The sequence below is a fragment of the Podarcis melisellensis genome (assembly GCF_964234715.1).
Source record: "Podarcis melisellensis genome assembly, chromosome: 9".
NCBI lineage: Eukaryota > Metazoa > Chordata > Lepidosauria > Squamata > Lacertidae > Podarcis > Podarcis melisellensis.
The window spans coordinates 58,941,013-58,957,266 of NC_138541.1; the positions used below are offsets into that span (position 1 = coordinate 58,941,013).

The following is a 16,254-nucleotide window of genomic DNA, read 5'->3' on the forward strand; positions in this document are numbered from 1 at the left end:
CTTTCCTTTTTGGCCAATGGCTTCACACTAGTCTGTGCAGCTGGGGTGTTGGCAGTGTGTCAGGTTCCCTTCGTGTCTAAAAACTCCAGTTTTTTTGTAGGATGACCTTTATAAATTCAGGATTTTATGTTAAATGTGAGTGTCTAAGCTGCAATTGTACTCCTGAACAGAAGCGTAAGTGGCAGTTAATTATTTAAATGCAGCCCACCAATTCATTTGTCCTTCCGCCTTGCGCAGAAAGTTGACACACTGCAAAACGTTGTTAAAATGCTTCCAAGGGCTAAATGCTAAACTACACTAGCTCTACGGATGTCAGACTAGGAGCTTTGTCTTGGAAATTGGAACAAGTTCAGTTTTTGCAAGTTGCTCTTTGTCGTATCTCCCTGCAGCCGTGTTTGATTACCATTAATGTGCTAAGAATTATCTCATTAAAATGGTATTACATGCAGCATTCCAGAAAGTTAATCTACTTACATTTCCTAATGCAGAAAAAATCTTGGTGTTTTTGTGTTCTCTCTTAAAAATAGTCAGTGTTTTTAAATGGGAAGCCAGTTCCCTTTTATGTGATGGAAATATCTTTATTCACATTATCCAGTACTAATCCTAGCCATAACTTGTTAAATATTGCTTACAAATTGGGACAGAGAATGCTTTGCCGTTAAAAAAAAGCCAACAGGTTGAAAAGAATATTGTATGATGGCAGGAATGGATATTTTGTTTGTTAGAAATTCAGGCCTTTGTCTTCACAGATGACTCACTTGAAGACTGATGAACTAATCACAGTAAAAATGTTGTCTAGACAGTGTTATGTTTCTTTTAATTGCACATTCATAGAACCATAGAATTGTAGAGTTGGAAAGAACGTCAATAATGATCTAGTCCAACCCCCTGCCATGCAAGAATCTCAACTAAAGCATCCATGGCGGATAGTTATATTTAATTATGATTTTTGGGGAGGAAAGGTCCTTTCAGTTCAAACCCACTATGTATTATTGAGAAAGCAGCATACAACTTCATGTACAGCTCCCATTCATTTTAGTGAACCGTGTGTCTATAAACTCTCAGAAATTTCCCTTGCACTTCTGCAGATCCCATTTATTTTAGCTGAATTATGTAAGATGAGTTTATTTTATTTCTTTAAATAAAAAAACTTAACTACTCACATGCATATGGATCACGATTTAATAATATAGCCCCTTCCATTAATCAGATTTTTAAAAAACACATTGCAAGATATATCTCTTTCCAGTGTTTCTTTCAGCCATTGGATTCCTGCCCCTAGCTAAATGTAAACTCTGTGTGTGGCTCATTTCTTAAGCATTTAACGAACCCTTGCTCACGTGACAGTGAGCTGCTTTGTCTAAGCCATGGTTTATTGAAACAGGAGCAAGCCACAGTGAGCCTCAGAATTTTAAATGCATTCCTGCTGCAGACATGAAACAAACAGAAACCTTTGTTTCCATTTTGATTAACCATATTGTTGCTTCATCTGAACCTGACAAACAGTGTCTTAAAATATGTTTGAAACAAGCCAAGTTCAAGGTATGGGTTCTGAAGTTGGCTCCTTTCCACAAACCATAGTTAAGGTAGACTATAGTATAGGGTTTGGACATATTGCAGTTAATCAAAAATGGAAGTGAAAGCTTCTGATCTCATGGCTGTGCTGGAGAGTCATTCCTTTGGCTTATTCCCCCTTCCATCATAAACCAGTTTATGGTAATATCCAAATTGGCCCAGAATCTTTGTGAAGAAGGCTTTCCCTATCATGGCCTTGCAGGTCTTTTGCAGAATTAAAAATGGTGGATCATTTTCATTAATGAATGCACTCAAGATACATCTATAGCTGACAAGCTGTTAACAGTCATTGAGATGTGATTTGTAAAGCAAAGCTTTAATACGTACTTAAAAGAATCTGATCCTAGATAAAACCTACCAATGCCCTTTTCCCAACCAGGAATCCTGTTCGTTGAAGATGGACAAGATTTTGGAAGACATCAAGTGGAAAGAAAACTATGAGGCAAATCATTTGAGAATCCCAACCTCATCGGTTGCTCAAATTCCACATTTCACTGCTGCCCTAGTTATAGATGGAGCAACATTAGAATTTGCCTTGCACGACAGTGTGGCGAGCAAGTTCCTGCAGCTCACAACACGTGTACGGGCTGTCATCTGCTGCCGAGCCACCCCTCTGCAGAAGAGCCGAGTGGTGGAAAAGATCCGAAAGGAACTGAAGGTGATGACATTGGCTGTAGGTGAGTCATCTCTCTCTTGCAAGGGAGCAGCATATATGCTATACAGCATCACCTTTGATTTCACTGTAAAGCAGGGATGGGGGATATCTGATCTCCATCATCCCTGACCACTGGCTATGCTGGCTGGGGTTGATATGAGTTGTAATCCAGCAACAGCTGGAGGACCACGGGATCCCCACATCTGCATTAAAGGTACGTTCCTTAGATTTTCCTTGGAATAACTATTGACACAGACCAGCAGGCAAATGGTAGAATGTAGCTGTAGAATCCCAACTGGGATCTGCTAGTTGAAAAGCCCTGCTGCTCCATAGATACAGACAGACAGACAGTCTGATGTAACAACTGCATCAGCCAGGCATTTTCACTCTAGTTGCCTCCTTCCGATTGCAGTAAGCAGGGAAGCTTGCTCTACGTACGTCAGAATATTTTCAACACTCTCATTCAGATAACAATTTCAAGGTGACTTTATATGTTATGTGAAAACGCCACAGTGGTAATTGTGAGTTAGTCACACTTCCTCTGTCCAAACTCTTGGGATTATTTGCAACCGGGGAGCGGGGGGTTAGCATGCATTTCTGGCAACCACATACCTTTCTCCTGCAGCCCATGTTCTACATATTTGGGAGATAGGTGAAAAGGAGAAGCATGACTCTCACCTCCATATAAAGTTCACTTGCTTGTTCAAAATATTTTTGGCCCGCCTTCCTGTTATAAAAGCATCCACGGGACCTAATTGTAGCAGCAGAACATTCGTCCCATAACACTAGAATTTGTAGACATACAGTGATGCTGAATGTTGGAAGATCCAGGACAGACAAAAGAAAAGTACTTCGTCACACAACACACTGATAATTCCACAGCTAACTCCCACAAGAGGCAGCGATGGCTTCCAGTATGGATGGGTTTATAAAAGAGGATTGGACAAATTCATGGAAGATAAGGCTGTCGTTCCTGATGGATGCGTTCTGATAGATTAAGATAGATTAGATGGGATGCTGGTCTGATCCAGCAGGCACTTATCTCAAAAGTGCTCATGGAAACAGCTTTACCTGGCACCAAAACACGAATAGCGTTGGTGCCTGTTTTCCTTTGCCCGGGGAGCGCATTCACAAATTAGATGCCATCACACAGAAGGCCATCAATATGTGATGCTGTCGTCATTCCCCATCTGTGCAGGGTAGTAATCCAACCAACAAGCCTCTGAGGTAGATCATGAGCTGTGTTGGCAATATAGTTTTATTGCACTTTTCAAAAAACAGTAATTCGTTTATAAGGTTTATTTACATCAGATACACCAATTTCATGATAAAAACATTTATTACAATGCCCAACATATACAGATACAGGTATAATGCAAACTTACAAGTGCCCTCTAAATAGCCACATAAACTATCAATAAAAATTGTGTATTTTATAAATCTGCTCTCGTAAAATTCTCATTATTACATTACATTATTACATTAAATATGCCAACATGAACCCCCCTATCTTCATGTTGCACTTTATAGAGTCCTTTTAATAGTGTAAGCATTATAATTCTAAAACTGGTGAACAAACTAGACATAAATTTGCATTTGACGTGCAGCAGTAGGGAAGGAAAAGCTTCATTTCCTCTTTTGATGTCTGCAGTGATAATTACCAGCCCTCCCAGCTGATGACATTTGCACTTGTATTTAACATCGCATCTTGTGAGGCCATGAAATTTCAATTTATTTTTCTCTTTCGTCAAGTCTGTGTGCAGTGCCCCAGCCCAAACCAGTTTCACTGCAACATTGTTCTTTTCCTTCTCCTGGAAGGTGATGGTGCCAACGACGTTAGTATGATCCAAGTTGCTGATGTTGGAATTGGAATTGCTGGCCAAGAAGGCATGCAGGTAGGATGGATTGAGAGAACTGTAAATGGAAGCAGTGTTGCGTATAGATTGATGACTGTGAGAGCCAGGACATTTATCGGTAGCAGAATATATTGTTAGTGGAATCAAAAGCTGAATACCCCAAACCCTAGAATTTGCAAGAGGTCTTTGTCAAAAGAGCTGATCTATTGGAAATACAAGTACTATGGTGTTGTAGGGAACCTGTGGCGCAATGGGACAGTGTGTCTTGGCTGTTAACCAGAAGCTTGATGGTTCATGCCCACTCAGGGATGGCTGTGGACAGAATTCCTGCATTGCAGGGGGTTGGATCACCCTCCTGGTTCCTTCAAACTCTACAATTCTATTATTCTATTGTAAGGGCCTTGGGAGCCATATTTACACTGTATTAGGTTCTAATATGGACATATGTTCCTGAGAAATCAGATTATATACAGAGGTACCTCAAGTTAAGTACTTAATTCGTTCCGGAGGTCCGTTCTTAACCTGAAACTGTTCTTAACCTGAAGCACCACTTTAGCTAATGGGGCCTCCTGCTGCCGCCGCGCTGCCGAAGTCCGATTTCTGTTCTTATCCTGAAGCAAAGTTCTTAACCTGAAGCACTATTTCTGGGTTAGCGGAGTCTGTAAACCTGAAGTGTATGTAACCTGAAGCGTATGTAACCTGAGGTACCACTGTACCAGGAGAAAGTTCCTGGAAATCAGAGGACCTAGGAATTTGTACAACCATGGGCATCTTCGTGGAGCATGTTTGAAGCAGTTTCAGGTAGATATCTGAAGAGGTTTGAAGAGGATTCATTCCGGCGGCTTTAGTTGTCACAGAAGTCATTGACTCATGGGAACAGTGTAATAATTTATGAGTTGGTCGTGCAAAGATCTCCGTTCAACAACTTCCTTGATTCGTGAGGAACTAAAATATGTTCTCATGTTAAGAGGGTGGATTAGTTGGCATGTAAGAGACTGTTCAATAAATGATGATTAATGAGTGTGGGGTCCGAATCAAGGGAAAGAGAGGATGAGTGGAGGATGAGTTAGAAAGGGTATACACAAGACCATGACTTCTACAAGGAAACCTTTGTGGAGACATTTATTTTTATTTTTGGCCAATGGGACTTGTGCCGTCAGCTTCAGTGGGATGCAGGAGTGTCAAGTAACTCCGTGGTCAATGAAAGCTTCTGACTTCATTTTGTAGCTATTTTCTCGGTTGCTGTATTTCATTTACTTCATGTTCGTTTTCAGGCTGTGCTGGCGAGTGATTTTGCGCTTTCTCAGTTCAGACACCTCAGCAAGCTGCTGTTCGTACACGGCCACTGGTGTTACACGCGATTAGCGAACATGATCCTTTACTTTTTTTACAAGAATTTGGTATGTAGCTTCTGGGGATGCCTCAATGGGTTTGACCTTGTGGAAGGACAGTTTCTTAATGATTAGAAACAGGCGAAGGACGCTAGTAAATTCTGTACTCTGAATCTACAGCAGCAGAAATGGAGTCTGTCCACCCGCCTTGGGTTAAGGGTCACTGCTCCAGAGGCATTTATAATAAATTTAAATACGGTCTATGCCAAAAAGCTGTCTGTCAGCACTAAGAAGATTGTGACAAGTTGGCTCCACTATTGAAACCTGCAAATTATCAAAGGATTATTTTACGCCGTTTCTGCCTGGGGAAGCGTGTCTGAAGCAGACAGGCCTTGCCAGTTTCGATGCTGAGCATGAACTTTGAGGTTTACTTCTGAGCAGTAAGAACTCAAAATGAGTTCATTATGTTACAGAGTTAGGACAGAGGCAAGCAGTAACCACATGGTAACTCCTGTAAAGCTCAGCTGCTTTGCCACTCACTTAAGAAATTTCCCCCCTTGCAGCTCTAACCACTGGAGAGCTGATAATCTGTAACCTCTGACCATGGAATAAAGTAAGCATTACTAAATATTGGTAACTATTTGAAATTCTGGGAAAGCAGGAATCCCTTTTAGCACTCAGCTTAACAAGGCAAGAGGCTACAGCCAGCCCTCTCTCCAGGCAGTTTGTAACAGTGGTGTCTTACTATCCTCATACTGGTAGTCAACATTTTCACCAAATTATCTTAAGTGTTTGGTGCTGAGAAAATGCAGTATTAGCAATCCTGAGCCCTTATTACCATTTCTAGGGCAACAGATTCGTATCATTGGCATTCAATGCCCACTATAAGAACCATTTGACATTGCAGTTCTTTCCCGCAATGGGGCAGAACTGTACATCAGTAGTGGAGCAAGGAAAAGGTGCCAGATTAATCCAGGTAGGGTGGAAAACTCCAAAACTCTGGAGAGCTTCTGCCAGTCAGTGTAGACACAAGTGAGCTATACAGACCAATGGTCTGACTCAGTATATATAATTCCTGTTGGCTCTTGTTTATAGATTCTCACCTTTTAATTCCCACCTCTGTTCCTAACAGGCATATGTAAACCTCCTGTTCTGGTTCCAGTTCTTCTGTGGGTTTTCAGGAACACCCATGACCGACTACTGGAGTTTGATTTTCTTCAATCTGCTCTTCACATCGGTACCACCTGTCATTTATGGTGTTTTGGACAAAGATGTCTCCGCAGAAGTCCTGTTGCACTTGCCAGAACTTTACAAGGCTAGTCAGAGAAACGAGGTATTTCTTGGCTTCTTACAAATATTTGAAAGCTGAAGTGACTCACATGTTCTCTGTTGTGCATTCCTTACCAGTTAAACGTGAACATTCCCTCCTGTTAAATAATCTGGTGGAGATGAAAGGCATTATTCTTCACTGGCTTTACAGCCAATGAATGTAGGTGGCCTTAGGAGGGCAACATAGTTTATACACAAACAGTCATTTGATGGATGCCCTGTTACCATTTTCTACCACGTAGACTGCTGTTGCTTATTTGTGTTTCTCCAGCATGGAGAGGAAGGCCTCAGCAGAAATGTGGGGATATTGTACGCTGTGTGCTGGACATGCATGCTATCAAAGTCAAGCTGAAACTCTCTAGGAGGGGTTCCAGATTAGATCGCTGTACTGTCTAACCAGCCTGAGATGGGGCCACCCCTGCAGCTCTGACAATGAGTATCTCTGGTTGGTTGGTTCGTTGAAAATACAACAGATTTTTTTATTCAACCAATTTTTGTTCAAAGAGGTTCAAACACTTCCTGCCTGACCATGCTATTTTTGGTAATTTAAAAGCTGCATTTTTATATACCAACAAGTGTTAGTCTTATAACTAGACTCGCCTCCTCCCTTTAAGCTCTCATTTGTGACTTGGGCATATTGCAGACACGCTCAGGCTCTCTCACTGAAGGTTGAGACCTGGATCTTAGATGGTGATCCTGTATGTGTGAGCTTTTGGAAGCTCAGTAAGGCGTTCAGTCCAAACATGCAGACAAGGCAAAATGTCTAGAATCTGTATCTTCCCAAACTATGAGTAGAATTCAAAATAACCCTCTTCTTGGGTTATTTTGAATTGGGTTAAGGGGGTTCTCCTGAACCCCCTTAACCCAATTTAAGAGGTGGGGGGGAGACCCATTGCGAAAGTGCTTGTGTGGGGCTCATTAGATGAATCCCACCCTCAATAAGTGTTTCTTCTGTCTTTCCTTTTCAGCCATACCTGTTTACAACCTTCATAATGAACTTATTAGATGCTTTTTACCAAAGTCTAGTTTGCTTTTTTATCCCTTACTGGGTAAGTGTTAGGATATTTTACTCCTTTGTCTCTATCTTTTATTTGCCTTTTTATTTGCATGATCTTTAAACTTCCTTCATATTCAAGAAAACAGTAGACTTACAGTACTCGTGATCTGGAATACAAGCACAGAGGACTTCCGGTGGGTGGGTGGGGCATGGCAGATTGAATGTCTGTTGTCAGCAGTCGACGGAAATAATTCCATGATGATAGCCAGGCGTAAGCTTCGACTGTCAAATTCAGTCTGGAAAAAGAGTGAATAGGGGTCCAACCTCTGATGCGCTGAAAAAGCTGTTTTCTGTGTCAAGAGACCAAGAAGCTGTCAACTCCTGGGAGCTCTGGTGGTGTTAAGTGACTTAAGAACCAAGGAGTCTACATCTTGCCCAAAAGCCACGTAAGAGCCCTGATGTGCGTGTGATCTGCAAAAGCCTCTCTTTCTTAATTATTTGTGGAAATTTATAATTTATAACTCAGAGAAATTTATCCATCTGCCAGTGGAAATTTACATTTGATGCATGAGGTGCTTTTTGGCTTCAAGTAGAAGGGAAGAGAAGTCGATTGTTAAAGGGTTGAAGGCAGAACCAAAAGCCTGTTTTAATGGCTTGAGAAAAGAAAGTTGCAAATGAACGGGACACTTGTGTGTGTCAATAATTTTTATTTCATGTTGTTTATTTTTGTTTTCTCGATGTAAATGTAGCTTAGAAATCAAAAGTAAATGTGCACTTGATACTTCCTCCACGGGAAAGGAACTTCTCTATTCTAATAAGAGATATGGCTGCGAAGATCTTAAGGTGGAGACAGGAGATGTAATGAGACTGAATTGTAAATAAGATCATGAACATTCAGTCTGGCAAGTATACCTATATTTGGGCATTCCACTGACTGTTGGCATGCTTCAGCAAATGTTTGATGAGCAAATAAAATTGACTAAAGTTCCAATGGGGTCTAATCCAGTGAGGAATGAAAATAAACCAGGAATGAATGAAATGAAAGGCAGAATCAGAGACGATACAGAGACTTTGGAGAAGAATATGGATAAAGGACTGGCAGAATCAGAAAAGGAAATGGTAGAGTTGGAAGGAATAGATGGTGCATTGGAAAAGTCCTTTACACAAGTGATTGGAGGAATAAAACAGCCATATGGTGTTGTGATTCTGGAGTAGAATGAAGTCATGGATGGAGACATGGATAGACATCTGGATCTGGCATTGATAAGAGCTGAGAGAGAAAGGGTTCTGTGTACAACTTGGAGTGAACTCAGAGGGGAAAGGTACTCTGGTGCTTTCCTTGGGAAAAGAATAGAAGAAATGTAAATGGAAGAGGTAATTTTTTTAGATAAGGATGGAACACAACAGGAAACGGGAACTGGAGATACAGAACTGGGTGCAAATTAATGGATACGTAACAAGAAAAGAACTATGGAATAATATCTCAATATATGATCACCGTGGAGAGACTCGTAACATGGACAGAGATGGAAAGATTTATTATTGTTTAATATGGGGGACTGGTTGTGGAAGACAAAGTTGTTATGTTTGATTGGAGAAAAATCATTACAGATATTTATTACTAATAGAAAATCCCTTTTGAACTTCTTGTGTGAAAAGAAAAAATGAACAAATTTCACACATTTGAGTCTGAAGATTGGGAAAATTTTAACAGAAAGCAGAACAGTTGGATGCCATCCTAGGGCAAATGTTACAAATATATTTTCCTTTAATGTAGTGGGCAGATGTAAAATCAGGAGTCCTTTTATTTATTTTTCATTCTTCTTTTCTTTTCTTTTTTCTTTCTTTCCCCCCCCCTTTTGTGTCCTCTGCTCTGAGCCATTATTGGGGTCCAAGGATTACACACACATATGAAGGTGGTGTATAGTTGGTGGCAGGACCCTGAGTGAGAGGCAGGGAAGTGAAGATCTCCCAGGCTGAAAGACTGGGAGAAGGAAGGAAAGCTCCCAGGTGAGAGCTGGGAAGGTCCATCATTTTCTGTTGATGACAGGGATTAAGAGCTACATTTAAGAGAAGACTCTTGTGTTTTCTTTTCTCTTTCCTTCTTTGTTTTTGTTATTTAGATTAGTTTCTTTTATCTTATTGTCTCATGAAAAAGCTTTAAAGAAATCTTAAGGAAAAAAGGGGGAATACAATCACAGAATACATAAACTTGAAATAATTGTTCCTTTGCAGACCTACAGTGGCTCTGATATAGACCTCTATTCTTTTGGGAGTCCTATTAACACCTCCATGTTTTTTACAATATTATTACACCTCGTGATTGAAAGCAAATCTTTGGTGAGTACGTTGTTCATTCTAAGGTTCACTTTGCAAATTGCTCTTGGACAGGGTCAAGTTAACATTTATAATCTCGTCACATGGTGGATGTTGATGCTTAAATGTGCCCGCACAAAGTATGGGGTGGTATTTTCAGCACCACAGCAGCCTTCAGTAGTTGATGAGATAGATACCCATTCTAACCGTGTGAGTGCATAGCATTTGACATGTTAAATGGACACAATAAAAATCATCTTAGAATGATGTTGCCATGTCCAAAACTAACGTGAGAATCGGGCCAACTCTTACCAAAAGTGTTTTCCTTCCTTTATGCCAGTATTGAGGACATGAGCTGTCTTGCACCTCACCCCATAGGGTCCATTCTTTAACATTTGTGGGTGAGTTCCCTTCACATGAGTTCAGGGTGAAAGCTGAACACAATCAGTTAGGGTAGTTAGTGCCAGGCGAGGGAGAGGCCTTCACTTGCTTTCACAAAACGTGAAGCAAAGCTCCTGCAGGAACCTTGGTGGGAGAAGAGTTTGAAGGGAAAAGTTTCCACTCTCCATGTTTCTCTCTAAATTTACAGTGGTAGCTCGGGTTACATACGCTTCAGGTTACACACTCCGCTAACCCAGAAATAATGCTTCAGGTTAAGAACTTTGCTTCAGGATGAGAACAGAAATAGTGCTCCAGCGGCAGCAGGAGGCCCCATTAGTTAAAGTGGTGCTTCAGGTTAAGAACAGTTTCAGGTTAAGTACGGACCTCCGGAACGAATTAAGTACTTAACCTGAGGTACCACCGTAGTCATGAAGATGTACATATTCCTACCTTTAGAGCAAGTGTGGGGAATCTTTGGCCCTTCAGATGTTGCTATAGCTCACATCGGCCTCTGCAAGAATGGGCAGGGATGATGGGAGTTGTTGTTGTTCAGCAAGAGTGTCAGAGGTTTCCCACCCACACCTGCTTTAGAGAGTATTAGTAATGATGTCATAACAAGGGGAGTGCTTTTTGTAACAGAAATTCTTGCCCAAATTAACTAAAATCATTGTTTTTAAATGGCAGCAGAGGAGAGAGGCAGAAACTGGGGTGGCTGAATAGCTGCCTCTTATTACTGCAGAAAAGGAGACTGAACACTGAGAAGGGAGGAGGTAGCAAGGATTATTTTCCTGCCAGGGCAAGCAGGGGATATGACTTTCCAGACTGCCCTTTCTAGGAATTTAAAGGGAAATGCCCTGTATCTTAACCCTTTGCTTACCTAATAAAGCATGAAATTGGGGGGGGGGGGTCCTGCAAGATTATTTCCCACATTAGCAAGCCTGCTGAACTTATTTCTAGTGCCTCTCTTTGAGACCTTTCCCCCTTGTGAATCCCAACACAGTGAGGTAGGGTTAAGAAGGAAGTAATCCCAGTGGGTGAAGATGAGGGGAACATCCTTGGAACATCCTCAGCCTCCCTTAATCTAAGGGTGCTGCTGGGCCAAGGCAGCAGCAAAGGGCTGTGGCATCTCCTGGGTCTTGGCTTCTGTCAGGGCACTGTAGGCCAGCCAGCACTATGAAGAAAAGGCCAATGAATGGCTTCAATGCCTTCTGTGCCTCTGACCTGGGTGGCCACAGCAAGAGCAATGAAACCACCCTTTCTGTCTTAGCAGAGAATGAGCTGCCACTAATAATAATACCGCCAGAAGGCCCTCGGCACTGGACCTCAGTGAGCAGCATGCCTCCCCCACCCCGTTGGGCCTGGCCATGTAACAGGTGGGAACTTACCTTTGATGGGTACTATATGGGACCTTCCTCAAATCAGAAGAAACTGCTTGCAGCCTTTGTTCACATGAAGCCCATCCACCCATGACCACTTGGAAATCTGGAGAAGCAAGGGGGGTTAACCCTCAGCTTAACTGCATGGGTAGAGTCTTCAGACAACTGCTTCCCCAGTTAACAGGTGCCACACAGTGACCTTTCAAGCAGCTGTCCTGTAGCACAGTTACCTGAGCCCACCCTTAAACATTAGGGGCTAAGAACCATGGAAACAATGCTAGTATGGAATGGTGAATGAATATGTGATTCTCTGTGCTCGTACCACTGCCTTTCAGTTCTTCAGAAATGGAAGCAGATTCTGTCTCACTCCGTTTGTTCTTCTGTGGTGTGTGTTGTTGTTTTTTAATTTCAGAATGTGGCACACTTCTCTGTTCTAGCTGGTAGCGTCTTCCTGTTCTTCAGCATTATTGGGACTTTTGGAGCTACCTGCATCCTCTGCAACCCACCAGCCAATCCATATTGGATAATTCAGAAACATTTGTCTACTCCAAGGTTTTATCTGGTGTGCATACTTGCAACTCTTTTGGCTCTTCTTCCAAGGTATTTTATTGGTTTGGAACCCAGCATTGTGGTGTAGATAGAAATTCATTGTTCATGCTGTGATTCTTCTGTCACATGTGACAGAGCAACAAACCTGTACGTAAAGTCAGTAGGGAGCTGCAGCTAATTCTGTCCATCTGCTGAATATGATACAAACACATGTTGGACAACACATGTAACATTCACGCTTTACATTTTTACTTGTTCACTAAAAAAAAAAAACCTTAGCAGTACAGTGGTGCCCCGCAAGACGAACGCCTTGCAAGACGGAAAACCCGCTAGACGAAAGGGTTTTCCGTTTTGGAGGTGCTTCGCAAAACGAATTTTAGCTGATCGCTAAAAGCCGCTAAACCACTAATAGCGCTAATCCGCTAAGCTGTCAATGGGCTTGCTTCGCAAGACGAAAAAACCGCTATACGAAGAGCCTCACGGAACAGATTAATTTCGTCTTGCGAGGCACCACTGTACTAAAGATTTATTGACCATTGTAGAAAAGCTATGCTGAATCAAGCAAAAAGAGGTCATTCTTCACTTTAGGTCTAAGTCTCATTGGGGTGGTAAACGCGTGGTCTGGACTGTACCACTTCAGACTCCAAGTGGGTGCTCACATAATGGAATTATCCCAACCTGACCTCCCCAAAATCATTCCATATAGGAAAGTAGATGTTAAGAAGAATAGTTCTAGCCCATCCTGCCTTTTGATAGGCTTGTTTTCCCCAAGGGAGAAATGTCTTCCTCCCTTGGGGAAACATTCTGCTGCATGACCTCCACTTGTAGGCTAAAGCAGTACTACCCAGACATTTTATCACCTCATTGGGAAATAGGTTAGTGTCTCCAATACAGAATACCCTGGACTCTGGAATTATTGGCCAAACTATCCAGGGTAATAAATAACAGCACTTTCCCATCAATTTTTTAGTATCTTTGTAGTTTGGATTCTAAGAACTAAATTTTATAAAGGGACCACACCCACACACACTTTTTTCAAGTTTCTGGTCAAAATGGTTGAATAGTGTGTAACATTAGTTCAGACATCTCCTTAAAAGCTGAATATTGAGTTCAGGGCAGTTTCAGTCAATATCCAGATTTTGCCACCTTGGGCTCTGAACACTTAAGTCAGGAGGAGTCTGGGGGTAATTGGGATTTTGTCCTGCTGGTTTTCTATTATATTACATTTGTATCCCGCAGTTCCTCTAAAGAACTTGAAGAAGTGATCTATTGTCATAGCAGGTCTGTGAGGCAGTGGAGGTGGCTAAATGCCACTGTTGAGATTCAGAGCTGATTTGAGGTTTGAACACGGGCTTCCCCATGCCCAAGACCACTGTAACAGCACAGTGCCATTGTAATCAGGGTTGCCATATGTCCGGAATTTCCAGGACATATACAGAATACTGCAGTTGGAAGCAGTGTCCAGACAGAAATTGCTGAAACGTCCAGGAAAATCTGAATGTATGGCAACCCACACCGGCAGTGTCATTTTTGGCGATTTCCCTTAAAAATAGCTCAGTAACATCCAAAAAAGCTCAACAACCTTTCTGAAATATAGCAACCCTATCATAGGATCTCTGTGTTGCTGTTGCCAACATGAGCTTCTTTTTGGCTAGAGTTAGAACAGGCATCCCCAACCTGCGGCCCTCCAGATGTTTTGGCCTACAACTCCCATGATCCCTAGCTAGCAGGACCAGTGGTCAGGGATGATGGGAATTGTAGTCCAAAACATCTGGAAGGCCGAAGGTTGGGGATGCCTGAGTTAGAATATAAACTTTACCTACATCCATAATCCTTAAACCATTCTCCAACATTCAGTTCGGCATTGGTTTCAGTGTGATACATTTGTTAGGACAAACTTAAGTAATTTTTTTGGGTAACCCAAATCCTTTCCCTAATTGGTTGAGATAAAGTGGGAGGGAGGGAAGGAGCTTTATTACCACCTGGTTAATAAGAGCACACTGTTGAGAATAATGCCCTTTGCCTCAAACCAACTTTAATCCATGCCTACACAGCTTATTTGAATCCTTCCTTATACTGTAGGTATTTGTTCAGGGTGATCCAGGCCACAGCATTTCCAACTCCACTGCTAAAGGCCAAGAACTTGGAAGGTCGGGTCCTTACAGGACGGAAGAGTCTGCTGCGCAGTGCAAGTGTAGCCCCATCGTGAGGGGTAGAATTGATCACCAAGGGACAAATGGGGATTCTGGGTCTGCTAATTCTGAAGACTCAGCAAAAGAAAACAACATCAAGTGGTGTGGTTTGTTGCTGTTGCCAATACATCTAGTGTCATTTTGTCATAATGTTGGAGACAGTCTGAACAGGCACCCAAGGCACATCTGAAAATGGCAGCAGGCTGAGTTGTGAGGGCACTGAAATGTTTAAGCCCCTCAAAGGAATTCTATTCCATCACATATGGAGCTAGTGATTCTTAAGTTGGAGGGTTAGACTTCTGAAGAGGACCACACTGATATTTCTCTCGTGAATAAGGCTGATTCGGATTCTGCCTAGGGCATATAGGAGGTTTTAAAACGCTCTGCCAAAAATAGAGTGTTATTTATGCTTTAATGTCCAAAAGAGGAAGGGTGGTACATTTAAATGATCTTTCTCACATGACTTTTCTTCTTTTTATATGAAATTCAGCCACCACCCCACTGCTTGTGTTTTTTTTATAGGCAAAAAAGTACTTAGAATAATTTGTTCAAGATATAAGCAAACAAAGAAATGCTGCCCCTTGTTCCACGATGGATAAATCATTTCATATGAGCCTTGATAGCATGGGAAGAGATATTTAAGCCTGGCCAGGCAAGGAGGTTTTGGGATTACTGAATTTTGACTTTATTCTTTCTACTGTTATTATAATGTTTGGTTCTGGGGCAGTCAGTGTTAGAGCAGTTCTGTCTAACAAGTTGCACAGTAGTTCCCTCTGAAAACAGCTGTGCAAAACCTAAATCACTTTCATAATAAAGCAGTATTTGTAACTCTTCGTGGAAGCAAGATTCATAGATGATAGGAGCCACTTCTCTGGAGAATAAACTAGCTGAGGATGCAGGAAAGACATTTCTACACAAGCACAGCATTTTTGTATATATGATGATTATGTGAATGTGAGAAACTGTCTGTGCTTTTATTTCTTTATGGAAGGAATACTGTTAAATTTGTTCTTTCAGAAATGAATATTTGTACTGTAAACGGTGTGTGGTGCGGCTCCTCCTTTCTTTCCCTCTGCAAACAGATTGGTGTTTTCAGATAACAGACTTTTCACTACCCTTGCTTAAAAGAAGGTTCCATAAAAAACTGATGTCAAAATGTTTAGGATTTGGGGGTGGGGTGATTCTGTTGGTTCAGTACTCTGCTAGGGACACAGCTAAACTGAACATATTCTGAATTAATTTACCAAGGTTCTGAGGAAATCCCTGAGAGGATGAAAGCACTGCATAGGTAATCAAAAACACTTCTAAACAAGATTTACTGCACAAATTTCCTTAAGACCTTTCTGCATCATATCCTTTATGTTAAGAGAAAGACCTTCCATTTAGTCCACATGTGAACCATTCTGGCACAGCTTTACCTGTAGCTCAGACCTTTTGGGGAGGGTAGCCTGATTTTAACTATAATTGCTGTTATCTGCAGCTGTACCCACTTAGCACCCCCATCTGAGTTAAAATACCGGTTTCTTCCAGCTGGCATTCAAGATTGCCTTGCCATAACAAATAGTAATCTCTATTCAATATGCAACTGTATTTTGCAGGATAATGACTCCAGGTTATCATGACCTAATTTTGTGTCACTGTGTCCAGTTGAAACATGCTCTTTCTGCTAAGCTCTCCACAATGCATGGGCAGATCTA

At 41.7% G+C, this 16,254-nt stretch overlaps 1 protein-coding gene across 17 annotated transcripts in view; it reads left to right on the forward strand.

Moving 5' to 3' along the window:
• The window catches only part of ATP10D (ATPase phospholipid transporting 10D (putative)), a 61,992-nt gene extending 46,396 nt beyond the window's left edge, over positions 1 to 15,596 (forward strand). For 15 of the 17 annotated variants that reach the window (XM_081924353.1, XM_081924346.1, XM_081924347.1 and 12 more), the window contains 8 exons: positions 1,955 to 2,252; positions 4,049 to 4,125; positions 5,361 to 5,486; positions 6,550 to 6,750; positions 7,715 to 7,795; positions 9,979 to 10,083; positions 12,229 to 12,416; positions 14,448 to 15,596. In XM_081924353.1, the coding sequence (XP_081780479.1) occupies positions 1,955 to 2,252; positions 4,049 to 4,125; positions 5,361 to 5,486; positions 6,550 to 6,750; positions 7,715 to 7,795; positions 9,979 to 10,083; positions 12,229 to 12,416; positions 14,448 to 14,574 (1,203 nt within the window). In that variant the 3' untranslated portion in view covers positions 14,575 to 15,596. The remainder of the gene's footprint in view (positions 1 to 1,954; positions 2,253 to 4,048; positions 4,126 to 5,360; positions 5,487 to 6,549; positions 6,751 to 7,714; positions 7,796 to 9,978; positions 10,084 to 12,228; positions 12,417 to 14,447) is intronic. The other 2 variants (XR_014171510.1, XM_081924356.1) reach the window with 2 other exon arrangements.
• Positions 15,597 to 16,254: the final 658 nt, after the last annotated feature.